The following is a 15,281-nucleotide window of genomic DNA, read 5'->3' on the forward strand; positions in this document are numbered from 1 at the left end:
GAAGAGGTGCCACAAAGGGGCCAAAAGGAGGAAGCACCTAGCAGCAGAAGCTCTAGAAAGCTCTAGAAATCTCTTCACGCCTCACTGGCCAGTAAAGCAGCTCCAGAAGCTGTGTGCTGTTTCCCCCTCCCCCCCTCCATGTGTAACAGTGCTGCCAACCTGGCTTTGGACACTTCCAGGGATGGGGCAGCCACAGCTTCCCTGGGCAACCTGTGCCAGGGCCTCGCCACCCTCCCAGGGAAGGATTTCTTCCCAGTATCTAATCTAAACTTGCCATTCCTTCCCAATATCTAATCTAAACTTGCCATTCCCTCTTGTCCTGTCACTCCAGGCCTTTGTCCAAAGCCACTCTCCAGCTTCACTGTGGGCTCCCTTCAGGTGCTGGAAAGCCACAATTAGGTCACCTCCAAGCCTTGTCTTTTCTAGGCTGAACCATCCCAGTTCTCTCAGCCTTTCCTCATAGCAGAGGTGCTCCAACCCTCTGATCAACTTGGTGTCCTTCCTCTAGACTCACTCCAACAGGTCCATGTCCTTCCTGTGCTGGTGCCCCCAGAGCTGGATGCAGTGATCTGGTTGGGATCTCACCTGAGCAGAGCAGAGAGGCAAAATCACCTCCCATCTGGAGCTGTGGCTTGGAGCAGGGAATGAATCCTTACAAAAGGTGAGTGAAAAGGTGGTTATGTGTAAGCCCCCCTTTTACTGGCTTTCGGGGGGGGGTTGTTACTTTAATTTCCAAATAAGAAGAGCTGCCTTTCCTGAGAATAGCAGGAAGATCAGTAACTGCTCTGGATTCCCTTGTGCACTCCAACAGCATTGCTGTGGGTTACTCTAAAATAAGTCCTGGGGGGGTGATCCAGCTGTGTCCTGGCAGGAAAGGCAGCCAGCATGTCCAGATCGGTGCTCCCAGTCAAGCCACCACCACCCTGTAGCTTTGCCAAGTGCCTTGAACAGACTCCAGACTAGACCTGTGGGTTATTAAAGAGGGAGGAAAAAAGAGTTGTCTTCCAAATGTCCTGCTGTGTGTGAAACCAAGTGCAGAGGGAAGGCAGGGGCAGACCTTTACCCTCCCAGGAGTGATCCACAGGGATAGGCTGGAGTGGAGAACAGTCTGTATGGGCAGCAGCTCTCCCTGGGTGTGGGAGCGTGTGTGTGTTTACCCGCAGAGAGCGAAGCCCTGTCAGGCAGCGCTTTCCACCTGCCAGCAGAGCAGAGACCTTTGCAGCGTGAGCGCGGCTGGTTCCAGGGAAACGAGATTACCTGTGGATGGAACAGCCGCGTCGCTCCACCCACACTCCGGCTCCTTTCTCCTGGGCAGGGCTGGGAGGACTTTGCTCTCCAGAGTGTGGGTATCCAGCAGCAGTCCTGAAAGCCTGTGGGCGTCACCAGCCGGTGGGGAAGGCGAGTGTGTGCCCGCAGGTTGGCTTTGGGCGACGTATCCATCCCCTGCAGCATCTCACGGCGCTCAGAGGAGACTGCGCTGCCGCTGCTCCTGTTTAGGAGGAATTCGGCTTTGCCTGGGCGAGATTTAGCTGCTTTTGCAGCAAGGCAGGTGACCAGGTCGATGCTGTCCCTCTTTCAGTATTTCCCTCCCCTCGTGCCACGCACCACCTCTGCATTTACTGCTCTGTGGTGCTGCCCGGGGCCGAGGGCGGCGGCACGAAAAGCTGGAATCGGGGAGGGAGATGATGCGCCCGCCAGGCTCTGGTGAAAAATCCTCTTGACGTGAGGTGTTGTGGAGCTCCGGCTCGAACCCGTGCCGAGGTATTGCAGCCACACAAACCCTGTGTGAGCAGGGAGAATTATTTAAGGTCTGATCAGCTCCGTGGCTGCTGGGGCTGGTCACACACCCCAACCCACCGATGGACTCCGGCCGCCTGGGGCGGCGGTTTGACCCACGCTGAGTGTGTTGGAGCTGCAGGTCCAGCAGCACTCCCTGACCTGTTAGTCCTGGCTGGGTGTGGAGAGGGTAACTCCCACCTGAGGAGAGGTAACAGACCACTGAGGCTTTCTGTGTGTGAAACCACTCCAGCCACACAGAGGCTGCCCGGCCACCTCAGCTGGGAGTGATGCTTTCTGAGCGTGCAAAGGAACACCTCCCTAATTCAGGATGGTGCTAAAAGATTTATTTGCTCTTTTCAGTTCCCTGCATCTTGGATTTTTTTTTTTTTTTTTTTTTTCACCCAGGAGAAGCCTAGAAGGGGAATTGCTTTCCTCTATACCTGGCTTAGAAGGAGATGATCCTTCTGGGAGAACCTCGGGATAAAGGCTCTCCTAATTCCAAACTATTCTTTCCAGCTGCAGCTTGTGGTGGTCCTTTACAACTTGGGATATTCTGTGATCTCTTGGAACAAGGTGAGTGCCTCAAGGTCTCATAAAGCATCACGGGGTCACCAGTGTTTCGGGTTGAGAGGGAATTGTGCAGCGGTCAGAAATGTCCCTTACATATCCCAGAACTGTGTTTTACTGGTTTTATCTCCAAGGGCAGGAGTTTTCCAGATTCTCAGGGAATCTTTGGCTAAACCCTTCTCCCGCAGATGCGGCAACTACGCAGTTTGTGCTGTATCTGAGAGGGCAAACAGGCAGAATGGTTGGCTTTGCCAGCCCATAAAAGCCCCTCACAGACAGATGAGTGATGGTTGTGAGCTGGTGCTTCACGATAGCTGAACCCAGCCGGCTGCTGCCCTCCCGTGGCCGGTTCCTTTATTTTGTAGAATCCTAGAATATTGGAATGGTTATAGTTGGAAGGGAGCTTAAAGATCATCCGGCCCCACCTTCCACTAGACCAGGTTGCTCTGAGCCCCGTCCAACCTGGTCTTGGACACTTCCAGCGATGGGCAGCCACAATTTCCCTGGGAAATCCATTCCAGGGCCTCACCACCCTCACAGGGGAGAATTTCTTCCCAATATCCCATCTAACCCTGCTGTCTTTCAGTATTTCATAGAACCACGGAATAGCTTGGGTTGGAAAGGACCTTTAAAGGTCATGTTGACTACTTGCAGCCTTGTAAATGTTTCCTCTCATTTCTTTCCTGGTTTTGTTTGTCTGCTCCTGCAGAGCGTTCTCTTCCCTCCATGGTGCTTGGTTCCGTGTCAGGATCTTTCCAGAAAGCCTGATCTTTCCATCCATCCATGTCACATTCTGCGTGAGGAGCCTGGCCAAGAAAAATCTGAAAGGAGCTGAGGAATTCTAAGAACACATCAGATCTGAGGGCACAGGAGCACCCAGCACCCTGCCTTTGAACTCTCCAGGTGGGAACAAAAACTTTTACCAGAAAAACACATTTCTGCAAACGCAAATCTGGCCATGTATTTAATGTTTCATCGCACAAAGATGTGGGAATTGGGACGGACGCGGCATTAGGGATGAGGCTAATGGGAAAGCACAGTCTGGGGTACTTGAAAGCCACACGACAGTCTGGCAAAGAGCACTTTTCCCTGAATAATTCAAGCGAGTGCGTGCAGAAGGAAGCCGTTTTCTTTAATTAGCACTCTTTGGTTACTTTTGCCGAGAGATGCAGAGTTTTAGCATTAAATAACAACCCTGGCATAATTTGCAAATGCCGAGTATGTGCACTCATAGCCCAACGCTGTCCCAGCTGAAATGACTGTTCTCTTTATTCATTTCTTTCCCCCTTCATTTGTGTGTTTTCGTGGAAAGGGCGCAGAGGCATCAGGGGTCCCTCCTGTGAGGGGCACTGGGACCCCGACCCTGAGGGGCACGGGGACCCCTGTGCGGGGCGGCTGAGGGGCACTGGGGGTCCCCCCATAAAGGGCAATGGGACCCCTGCCCTGAGGGGCACTGGGTCTCCTACCATGAGGGGTGCACAGGGACCCACGTCAGGGGCCATCAGGACCCCCACCCTGAGTGGCACCGGGACCCCTGTGAGGGGCAGCTGAGGGGCATCAGGGCCTCTGCCCTGAGAGGGCACCGGGACCCCCACCCTTAGGGCACAGGGACCCCTGCGAGGGGCGGCTGAGGGGCACAGGGACCCCTGTGAGGGGCGGCTGAGGGGCACTGGGACCCCCACCCTGAGGGACTCTGGGGCCCCTGTGAGGGGCAATGGGGGTGCCCCCATAAAGGGCAATGGGACCCCTGCCCTGAGGGATTCTGGGACCCCTGTGAAGGGCATTGGGGGTGCCCCCATAAAGGGCAATGGGACCCCTGCCCTGAGGGGCACAGGGACCCTTGTGAGGGGCGGCTGAGGGGCACTGGGACCCCCACCCTGAGGAGCACAGGGACCCCTGTGAGGGGCGGCTGAGGGGCACCGAGACCTCCACCCTGAGGGACTCTGGGACCCCTGTGAGGGGCACTGGGGGTGCCCCCATAAAGGGCAATGGGACCCCTGCCCTGAGGGACTCTGGGGCCCCTGTGAGGGGCGGCTGAGGGGCATCGAGACCCCCACCCTGAGGGATTCTGGGCCCCCTGTGAAGGGCACTGGGGGTGCCCCCATAAAGGGCAATGGGACCCATGCTCTGAGGGGTTCTGGGACCCCTGTGAGGGGCGGCTGAGGGGCACTGGGACCCCAACCCTGAGGGACTCTGGGACCCCTGTGAGGGGCGGCTGAGGAGCACTGGGACCCCAACCCTGAGGGACTCTGGGACCCCTGTGAGGGGCGGCTGAGGAGCACTGGGACCCCCACCCTGAGGGGCACCGGGACCCCTGTGAGGGGCGGCTGAGGGGCACCAGGACCCCCCCATGAGGGGGCGCCTGAGGGGGGGGGGGGGGGGGACGGGACGGGACACGTGACCTGGCGGCGGTGGCGCCGCCTGGCGGGCGCGCCGGTGGCGCGACGGGCGGTTGCCCCAGCAACGGGGGGACGCCCCGCCCGGCCCCGCCCTCCCCCGGCGGGGCGCCCCGCGCACGCGCCGACGCGGGGTCGCGCGCGTGCCGCGTCACTTTCAGCTCCCCCCCCCCCCGGTCCCTGCCCGTCCCTGCCCGGTCCCGGCCCGACCCGCCGTGTGTCCCCCGGGTCCCCTCCCGCCGTCCCCTCGCCCCGCTCCCACCCGCCGCCATGAGGCGCGGCGACCGGCGGGTGCACGGCGGGGCCCTGGGCAAGGCCGCGCTGGAGGAACAGCCGGGGCCGCCGCCGCCGCCGCCGCATCCCAACGGCGGAGCCCCCGGGGCCGAGCGGGACGGCAGCGGCCACCGCCGCAGCACCGAGTCCGAGGTGTACGACGACGGCACCAACACGTTCTTCTGGTGAGAGGCGCCCCGCGGGAGGGGTCCGCCGGGGGCTCCTCCGCGGGGATGGGGGGGAACGAAGAATGGGATATGGGGGGTGGTCTTAGGGATGGGATATGGGGCAGGGACACTGAGGAATAGGATAGAGGGGGGCTGAGCAGTGGGATATGAGGCAGGGACACTGAGGAATAGGATAGAGGGGGGCTGAGCAATGGGATATGGGGCAGGGACACTGAGGAATAGGATAGAGGGGGGCTGAGCAATGGGATATGGGGCAGGGACACTGAGGAATAGGATAGAGGGGGGCTGAGCAATGGCATATGGGGCAGGGACACTGAGGAATAGGATAGAGGGGGGCTGAGCAATGGGATATGGGGCAGGGTCACTGAGGAATAGGATAGAGGGGGGCTGAGCAATGGGATATGGGAGAGGGCACTGAGGAATAGGATAGAGGGGGGCTGAGCAATGGGATATGGGAGAGGACACTGAGGAATAGGACAGGGGGAGCTGAGCAAGGGGATATGGGAGGGGGGACACTGCAGAGTAGGATAGAGGAAGGGCTGCAGAGTGAAATATGGGAGGGGGGACACTGAGGAATTGGATATGGGGGGGAACTGAGGAATGGGATAGAGGGGGAGGACTGAGGAATGGGATAATATGGGGGGTCTGAAGGATGGAGGACACTGAGGTGTAGGATAGAGGGGGCTGGGCAATAGGATATGGAGGGGGCACTGAGGAACAGGATAGAGGGGGTCTGGCTGCTGGACACTGAGGAATGGGATACGAGGGGGATGCAGGAATAGGATAAGGGAGGCTGGAGAGTTGGATATGGGGGGCTGAGGAATGGGCTATGGGGGGGTCACTGAGAAATGGGGTATCTATGGGAGCCTGAAGTATGGGATATGGGCAGGGGGTCTGGCAGGGGAAATTAAAGGAGTTACTGCCCGTTATCCGCTGTTCACGTTGCTCTGACTTAGCTGGTACTGGTGCTGGAATAGGCTGAGGGTGTTTTCCTGGCAATTTAACAGGGCTGGCTTTAGGTCATGTCACCTCCTTTCCCAATCCTGGTCCCAGCCCCTCCAGGAGCAGGACCCTTAGAGCTTCCCCATATCCCACTCGGTGAGTGCTCTGGAGGTGTTTTCCAGCACCCTGGGGGCCCACTGTCTGCAGGCAAACATTTCTGCTTGATTCCAGCTACCAGCATTGTTTGTGTGAACCCCACCTCCTTCTCCCCTCCCCCTCAGTCTTGGAAGAGGCTTTTTCCATCCGTGTTCTTCCCAGTAATCCTGGCAGACAGCTGAAGTTGTCGTGCCCCAGTCCTGTTGTGTTTTCATGTGTCTTGGCCCATAAAACGGGTGCAGAAACCCACAGCTGACGGTGTTGGGCCAGCAGAGAAAACCAGCTTTTTGTCCTTGCATTCAGTCCTTGCAGGAAGTGGTGTGTTTGTACCTGGAAAAGTGCTCCTAAATCCCATCCTTGCTGGAGTCGTTCCACAAATCCCCTCTGCACACACACGTGAATTTTCTGCTTGTGCTGAACACACGTCCTTCTTGGTGAAGGAAACCAAGCTGACACTGCAGAGGCTCCTTTGGAATACGAGCTGAGGGCGCTGGGATTTGGCTGGAGCCTGTCATGGAGGAGCGGGAGGGGAGGGCACTTGGCTCTCACCCTGCCAATCTGGGCAGCAGCGGCACCGAGGGTGTTGATCCCGGTGAAGTAGGTGACGTTCCTGCCAGTGCAAGCTGCAAAGGAGCACTGGGATGCTGCTGGATCCCAGTGGGATCTCTGCAGAGCCCCGACAGTTGGGTGTAGCCGAGGCACATCGTGGTCCTGGGGACAAGAGGACCTTCCCTGGAGAGCACAGCACGTGTAGGCCGAGTGAATCGTTGGGTCCTGGTGCCATCCTATAAATGGAAAATGGGTAAAAGTGTCCTTTCCTTACTCTCTACTTCAGGTGGCTCTTGCCAGGTGTTTTGTGAGGCTTTAGAATGCTGATTTTTTTTGCTGTAGGATCTCACCTCGTTGCACCTGTCCGTGGTGGTGGCAGGGCTGTCTGTCATCCCAGGATAAATGCTGTAAGGCAGTCAGTGTGTCCATGTGGGTTGTTCATTTGGAAATCTGGATGTGCCTTGTTCTCTCAGGAGCTTCCCTGTGTCGGGTGGTCCCTTCCAGGAGGGCAGCAGGGACAAGTGTGTTGAGTTGCTCCTTAACTTCCCTGTTTATCCGATTTTTCTTTTCCCTAGTAACTTTTGCTGGCAGGCAGGAGTTTAAACGCTTGGAGAAGTCCCAAGGCTTTTCCTGGTGTTCCTTTTGCCCTGTGCGTGACAGAGTATCCTTTGGCAATGACTCAGTTCTTAAAGTGTACGAGTATAAAGATTATCCAGAGAAATTATTGTCTTCCTGTGACCCTTGGGACTCTTCTCGTGATGTGGAGGTGGCTACAGGAAAGGGGAATTTGTGAGGATGCTCTGACTTTGGAAAAGCATGGAATGTACCTTCTCTTCGAAGTCCAGAAGTTAGGGATGAGGTTACCCCCGTGGCTTGCTCTGTTTGGAAGAATTAAAGGATTTGGGACCTGTAAACAGAGTCAGAAATCATTCCTGGAGCAGTTCAGTTTGCAGAGGTGATTTTCCTGCTATATAAATGTGATCACTGGGAAAGGTGGAGCTTCCTAGCTGGCTTCCTGCTCTTCAGATCTGTTTGAAACTTTGGAAAACCAGTTGTGTGCTAATATCTCTGTTCTTATTCCACATAAACGACTCGGGGCTGGAAAATACTCCGCTGAGGGAACTTGCTCAGTCAGTGTGGCCTGGCAGCTCCTTTTGATGCTAGTGAATGCCAAGGGAAGGAATCATTTAGATGAAGGGATCAAGTAGCTGGACATTGTGTATGATTTTTCTCCTAAAATTTCTGTGTTGTCTTGACTTCTGTATACATTTCATAGCTTGCCTTCAACAAAAGCAGGTCTTCCAGGAAAACATCCACCCAGTCGTGATTTGAGGATGCTGGGAGGTGCCAGATGTGCCTTTGCCACCACGCTGTGACTCTGTGGGTTAATTGCTTTCCCTGAGCCTTACTTTAATTTGGATTTGATTGGTTTAACGTCACCTCTTGATTATGAATGAGTTTTTTTTGTCTCTCACGTTAATAATTCCATTTTGCCATCACACGGGCGTGATGTTCCTAAGGTTGTGTGGCGTGGCAGCAGAGATCTGTGGAGCTCAGGAAGTTAAAATAAATAGGAAAAGAAGGCAAAAAGAGGGAATGGCAGTGATCCTTTGGGCTGATACAGTGTTTGTGGGAATTATTTCAGCCTGTTTGGTGCACAGAGCGTGGAATTTGCAGCCTCTGCCGGCGTGTTCCTCTCGGTTTATTCGGTGTTGTGAGAGTCTTCCCAGATGGCCTTGGAAACGAGGATGTGTGTGGGCAAACCAGCTGGTTTTGGAAAGATGGGATTGGCGTTCAAACCCAAACATTCCTTATGGAGATTGTTCTTATCTGTGAAAACACCTCTCAGGATTTGCTAAGGGCAGGTCTGGAGGAAGAGGTGGGGATTTATCCGGAAGAGAGATTAGGGAGACAGAAGATCCTCAGGCAGGCAGGGACTGCCTTCTCCTGGAGGCTGGCTGTGGCACTTCCAAGACAGCATTCCTTGAGCTTGCTGGGAACTGAACATTGTGTGGATTTTTCCATTCTTTAAGGGGGCAGTTTTGGGATTCCAAAATCCCTGAACTGCCTGCTTGGGATTCACCACGCTGGAGCACGTTGCTTGTCTGGAGCAGGGGAACGTTGCTCCAGAGCCCTGGGTCACCCAGCCATGCTTTTCCAGCCTGTGGGAATATGCTGGCAGGGCCAGGGAGCTGGGACATCCAGGCCTTGTGCAATCCCACTGCTTGTGGATGAGGGGAGCTTTGTCCTGGGAATTGCGTTCTATGGGAATGGCACTGCCCTTTCCCGAAAGGATAGGATTGCATAGTTCTGCCAAGTGAGCTGGAAGTGCAGACGGAATATCTTTGTGCAGAGAGCCTGTGAGAGTTTAATGCCCCACCTGGGCGTTAATTTTCTATATTGTGCTTTTTTTTGTAAACGTGCTCCCGAAGTTTTAAGGGAAAAAAATGTGCTTCAAGTGTGTTACCCGTAATTCCTGGTCACCTGTCCCAGTGGAACTGCTCTAAGCTAACACCTGGAACACAGATTCCTACAGGTTTAAATATGAAAATGCTCAATAATTGAAATTGGAGCATTTGGGGAACTTCTGGGCTCTGTAGAACTTCGGAAACATCGGAGACCTTGGTCCTTCCTCCTGGTTAGAAGGAAAACGCCTGATTTGCCAGAGCTTTGCTGTTGTCCGGTGGTCCTCGTTCTCTGGAGGTCCCTGTCCCTGGGTTTGTTTGAGGAGAGGCACCGGCTCACGGCAAGGAAAATGCCCGGTGCTATTTTGGAGTGTCCCGAGCCCGTAGGGAAATTTAATCGGCGTCGTGTGACTTCGTGGATGTGCCCAAGACGTGTGGCTGCTCTAAGAATAGGGACTGTTTTATCAACTCCGAGAGTTTAAACAGGTTTTAAAACGCAGCCTGCAGCTTAAAAACCAACAGGGATGTTTGTATGGTTGGATTTCTGTTGAAGGTTTCCAGGCACTCTCTCCATCCCAACAGTTTCAACTGTGATCTTAATTTTGCGTGTCAAAATATTGGTTGGTTTAAAATTGGTGTGTCTGCCTGTGTCTTATTCTTCACACAAACCCTCTGCTGCTGTTGGAGGGGTGGGTTTGTTCTGCTGTTTGCCATATTTTCTTAGAATTCCCAGCTGGTTGTGTTGGTTCGTGGAGGGTACAGAGAGCTCTGACATCCATTTACAAAAAAACCCTCTCTCAGATATGCTTTTATGACAGTCATTATTTGGAATGAAGAAATAAATAATGAAAAAGTTGCTGATGGGACTAATTGAGTTTGCTGACAGATTCTTTCCCCAGCAGCAGCAATTAAGGAAACTTTTTAAACCCAAGGGGCAAACTAGACTGGCTCTCCTTCGGAATTTCGTTCCACTTAAGAGAACCGACCAAAATATTAATAAATAAATTCTTTGCATTGTGTTCCAGTGATTGTTGTTGTGTTTAATGGAGTTGTTGCGTCATTTGTGACAAACAAGCAGTGGATAACAAGGGTGCGGCCCCTGCTCAAGCTGATTTTACTTTGTGGGAGATTGAACGAGGCCAACGGGGTGTTAATTCCCCCCTTTCCATCCAGGGATCTGCCCCAATCTCCCCCCAAAAAAGAGGTGTTTAAACCATTTTCTTAGGTCGTTTGTGTCACGGGCTTAATTTGGAAAACAAAGGCGCTGATAGTCATTTCCTTGCAGTTTCTCCGTGTGACAGGAGAATGACTTAGCATGAAAAAGAGAAGTTGGGATCAAACTTAATCCCGTTAACCGGGGAAAGAAAACCCACTTCTTTTTTTGTGAGCAGCGGTGTGGGAGAGGTGTTTTGGCTGCTGCTGCTGCTGAAATTGCTCTTGCTGCGTGTTTGAATGAGCAGGGCAAGTGGATTTCGTAAAAACAAACCTAATTTATTTCACTTCAATGTCCCAATTTTTTCAGTGGGAAAGAGACACATATGCAGCATCGAAAGGCAGAAAACTAAGCTACTTAATTTTCCAGCTTTTTAGAACTCCGGTGTGTTTGTTGTAAATCCTCTCCCTGGCCTTACATATTTTTGTGTGCAGAGTTTTGGACGTGAAACCTCCCAGAACTGGCTGCAGTTTGTGCCCCCTTCGCCTCGTGCGTGTTGCCCGAACTCCTGTGTGATCCCGAGGGGAAGTTTCCCGGTCTGGCCAGCTCAGCTCTTTTCAGCCTCCCGGGCTCCAGGCCAGGAGAACATAAGCCTTTCCACGTAATTCCTGCCGTGCTTACCTCGCTGGGATGTTCTCAGCTTGTCTTCCTCTGGTGTGTTGTTTTACAGCGTGTGCGGAGATGAAAACAATCCCTTTGTGCCGTGAAATCCATCCTGGCTTCGCTGGGACGAGCACTTCCACGTGCTGCTCCTTTTTGTTTTATTTTTTTTTACCTCCCAGGCTGTGGGAAGACGTGGTGTGCCTCTGTATTTCCGTTCTTTTCCCCCTCTAAGGTAGATTTATGTGGGGCTCTCATCGCTGTGTCGCTACTCACAGCTCTCCATCAGAGCTGCCAACTTGCTCTTCCCAGGAGACAAACCCGTCTCCAAAAGTCTTTCAATCCTGGATTTCGTGTGCTGAAAGCACCTTTCCATGACTGACCAACCACCTTGAAAACCTGCTGCAAGGGGATCTGGCTGCAGCTGGAGTTCAGCCTCTTGTTTCTCCCTAAACGGGGCAGCTGGTTGGGTTTCAGATTGATGGCTGTGGCACCAAAAGTAGCTGGAAAACGGGGTGTATGAGGCTCTCCAGCACCAACCCTTCCCCGTGCCACAGGCAAGGAACGGAACTAGATCATCCTTGTGCTGGTAGAGGAGTTTCTCAAGGTGTTTATCCACGTGAGGACGTGTAATAACTGATTTTTTTTTTTGGCAATTTGTGCGACACTCGGCACATTGGAAAAAGAACTGATTTTGTGTAGGTGTTCAGGTGGTGAAATGGTAAGGTGTGAGACAGCATTTCCAGATTTATTTCTGTAGCCTCTTAGACACGGGTTTCAAAAATAAGCAGTGAAACAAGGCATATAAAATATAAAAATAGCCTCGAGTTAACGTAACCTCTTTGCTGATCAAAATACAAGAGTTTTATGTCAATTATATACACATATAAAAGCAGAGTGTGGTGTGATTGGAGCGTGAGTTCAGTCCCGGCTGTCCTGCCTCCTGGGAGAGGAGGGTGTTCAGTTTTCCAGCTCCTGCAGGATCCAGGACAGGCATCACGTCACAGGAGTGTTCCATGGCTGAATCACCTGTCCCGGCGCCCGGGAAGATGCAGCTGCCGAGCAGGAGCTCACAGGGCTCCAAAACCTTTTCTGCCTGGGTTTTCACACCTTGAGTCCTTGCTAATTGTGAAAACACTTGCAGATCCTTGTCTTTTTTTTTTGGTCCTGGTTATTCCGTGCCCTCAGGAAGGATAGTGTTCAATGCCAAGCTCTCCCTTAGCAGTGGAGGAAGAGGACTGTGCCTGCTTATGAGGTATTTTCCAGGGTGGGGTGTTTGGATTAGGGTGGAATTTTTTCATTCAAAATCAGCCTTTCTTTGACTTGCAGAGCAGTTTTGGGTGGGTTGCTGGGGAGTCGGTTGAAGGTCAGTCAGTGGATGGCTTGGAAATTCCTGGTGATCTGTTGGCAGTGACATGGAAAGGGAATGTGAGCTGCGGTTAAAAAACATAAAGAAAATGGAAATAGAGCCAAATATGCCACATACAGGCACCTTCTTTCACACTTTTTCTCCTTTCTGAGCTTGTTCTGTATACCTGGGTTGTTTTAATCCTTTGTGATAACAGATCTTGTGGTCCTTTAAGCCAGAACTCAAGCCTTTATCATGTTTACATGCCCAGATGCTTCCCATCTATGACTGGAGATGTTTTCCACTGAAAACAATGAATGGCTTCTCATTAGGAAGGGAATTTTTAACTTTATGTAGAAGAAGATTTGGATGTTTTAAGAATGCTCACTGTGTGGTGATTGGTGGGTGTAGGGGGTGTGTGTCATCCTGGAATGCTTTGGGTGGGAAGGGACCTTAAAGTTCATCCACTTCCAACCCCTGCCAAGGGCAGGGACACCTTCCACTAGCCCAGGTTGCTCCAAGCCCCGTCCAACCTGGCCTTGGACTCTTCCAGGGATGGGGCAGCCACAGCTTCCCTGGGCAACCTGTGCCAGAAGAATTTCTTCTTGAGTGCTTTGCCAAAATCCATATAAACCTACGGATGGGGATGTTTTACTGGTGTGGAATAACCACCCAGCTTTACTGACGAGGCTGTTCCCATGCAAACCCCTTGTGCTCAGTGCACTGAAACTGCAGGAATCCCTGGAAATCAGGCATCTCGAGGCAGCACTGGAATTCTTACAGTTGCAGCTGTTCTTCTTTAGAGATTTTTTAAATATTTTTTTTTTTAAATGACTAGTTTTTGTTGTGTGATTCCCACGTTTGGAGTGAATTTGGTTAGTCTTAAGGGTCTGTTCACTCTGCTTCAGTTTTTATGGGTAGGCTGTGAAACAGAGCAGCACTGTCAGGTATGGACCTGCCAAACCAGAGGAGAGACCTGGAGGTGTTTAGATCCAGTGCTGTTGTTTTCAAAGTTGCTGCTGCAGTTCACATGCGGTGCCACTGTAAATTCAGCCCCCTGTGCTGTACAATACAGAAAACCTCAGTATTCCTGCCTGCTCTCTGTGCATTTGGCCTCCTGAGGCTGCACTGGCAGGGTGGGGGGAGATGTAATTCTTTCTGCTTTTTGATGCCAATCTTCTCTCTTCTGGATTTTAGGAGAGCTCACACCTTAACAGTCCTGTTCATCCTCACGTGTGCGCTGGGCTACGTGACCTTGCTGGAGGAGACTCCCCAGGACACAGCCTACAACACCAAGAGGTAAATAACCGAGCAGGGGGGGTTCTCAGGCGTGTTTTTGGAGCCTCTGCACTCCCCTCACTGAAGTGCCTGGACCCTTACAAAGTTACAAAACCAATCATAAGTTTAGTGTCACTGTCACGCCTGTGGCCGTCGTGTGGTGGGGTTTAAAAACCCCCTCTCTTAAAATAACCTTTCCTTAAAATAACCATAATTTCTAAATGACTAAATTTCTCTGACTCGAGTGCCTTTTTTTAAAATGATGTTCAGGATTTCAGCACAGATCACTGTTTGTTGTTGAAAATTGCCACGAGGGCTCGTAGCCCAAAGGGAAACAAGAATGAGATGAGTCTTATGTGTGTGGTCTGCTTCTACTGCAGTTTAAACTGATTCAGTGTGGTTGAATTTCTCCTCTTTTTCACTACAGTAGGGAAGAAATAGTATGTAGAAAAGTGGTGTTTTAAAAAGCTAGGTATGTTTTAAAAGATCAGGGCCTCTGGTGGTCTAGTGGTTAGAGTGCCTGACTCTCACCACTGCGACCCGGGTTCGATTCCCGGCCCCCTGGGCAGGTGGAGCTCGTCAGCCTTGGTAGGCAATCCACCTAAGAGAAGGTCACTCTAAACAAACCTACATCCTGGGGACCTCACTGCCACTGTCCAAGCTTTGCTCGGCCCCGGCAGATGAACCTCAGGACTAAAGGGTGGGCTCAGTTCAGCGCACGCTGTGTCTCACCTAAAAAAATCCACTGCGCAGGCTGGAAGGGTTAATGACCTTTCCCAAAATCTTCGCTCGCGAAGACTGGCCATTATATTATTATATGTTTTAAAAATATACTGCAAAGCATCCTTTGCTGGAAATGTGAAAATCATTGTTTTCTTCCAGTCTGGTTTCTTAAATATAACAGTTTTTTTCCTCTTGCTGTTAAAGGGTTTCCTCCTATTTTTGTACATTTCTGAAGTGACTCAGGATATAATGTTTGTTGTCCTGGAGATGCAGGAGTTGGGATATTTCCTGAGATAATCCTGGTTGTTCTGGCAGTTACACAAGAGCTGGGGCTGGTGGAACTTGCCCTGTGCCCACCCGAGTGCTGGGATTTTACACGTGGGGGTGAAATGGAACAAGCTGGAAACTGCCCGGGGCTGGGAAAGGTTCTGGAAGGCTTCTGTGTGAACAAATGCCATTTTATTCCCCCTTCTAAATGAGGGAGTCCAGGCTGGAGGCGTGACATGCTCTGGAATGGCCGTTGGAAGCTGGGAAGGGGAAAAGCTGAAGGAGAAGTGATAACACATCCTCAGGGAGTAACACAGAGCTGAGGTGACTCAGTGGAATATCTTATTATTGAGCTTAGAGCCTTCACTGCCTTAATCAAAACAAACCCAGGGAAGATTAGCCAGCAGGTGAGCCTTTCTCTGGGGAAACACTGGTTGTTTTCTGCCTGTTCAGTGAGGGGAATGACGTGCCCGGCTGTTAAAATCAACCTACAGCATCATACCAGGGAAGGGGCAGCAAGTGGGCTTTGGTCACTTCTGCTGCTCTGGCCGTGGAATTCTGGCTGTCACAAAAAAAAAAAAAATCCTTGAAAAGCAG

General features: G+C 52.1%; 1 protein-coding gene across 2 annotated transcripts in view; it reads left to right on the top strand.

The window, feature by feature from the left end:
- The first annotated feature begins 4,901 nt into the window (after positions 1–4,901).
- The window catches only part of PTDSS2 (phosphatidylserine synthase 2), a 33,828-nt gene continuing 23,448 nt past the window's right edge, over positions 4,902–15,281 (top strand). The window contains exons 1-2 of one of the 2 annotated variants that reach the window (XM_064659870.1): positions 4,902–5,200; positions 13,614–13,715. In XM_064659870.1, coding sequence (XP_064515940.1) covers positions 5,013–5,200; positions 13,614–13,715 — 290 coding nt within the window. In that variant the 5' untranslated portion in view covers positions 4,902–5,012. Of the gene's footprint in view, positions 5,201–12,303; positions 12,324–13,613; positions 13,716–15,281 lie in introns of those variants that run through there. The other variant, XM_064659872.1, reaches the window with a different exon arrangement.

The sequence above is a fragment of the Pseudopipra pipra genome, chromosome 6 (assembly GCF_036250125.1).
Source record: "Pseudopipra pipra isolate bDixPip1 chromosome 6, bDixPip1.hap1, whole genome shotgun sequence".
NCBI lineage: Eukaryota > Metazoa > Chordata > Aves > Passeriformes > Pipridae > Pseudopipra > Pseudopipra pipra.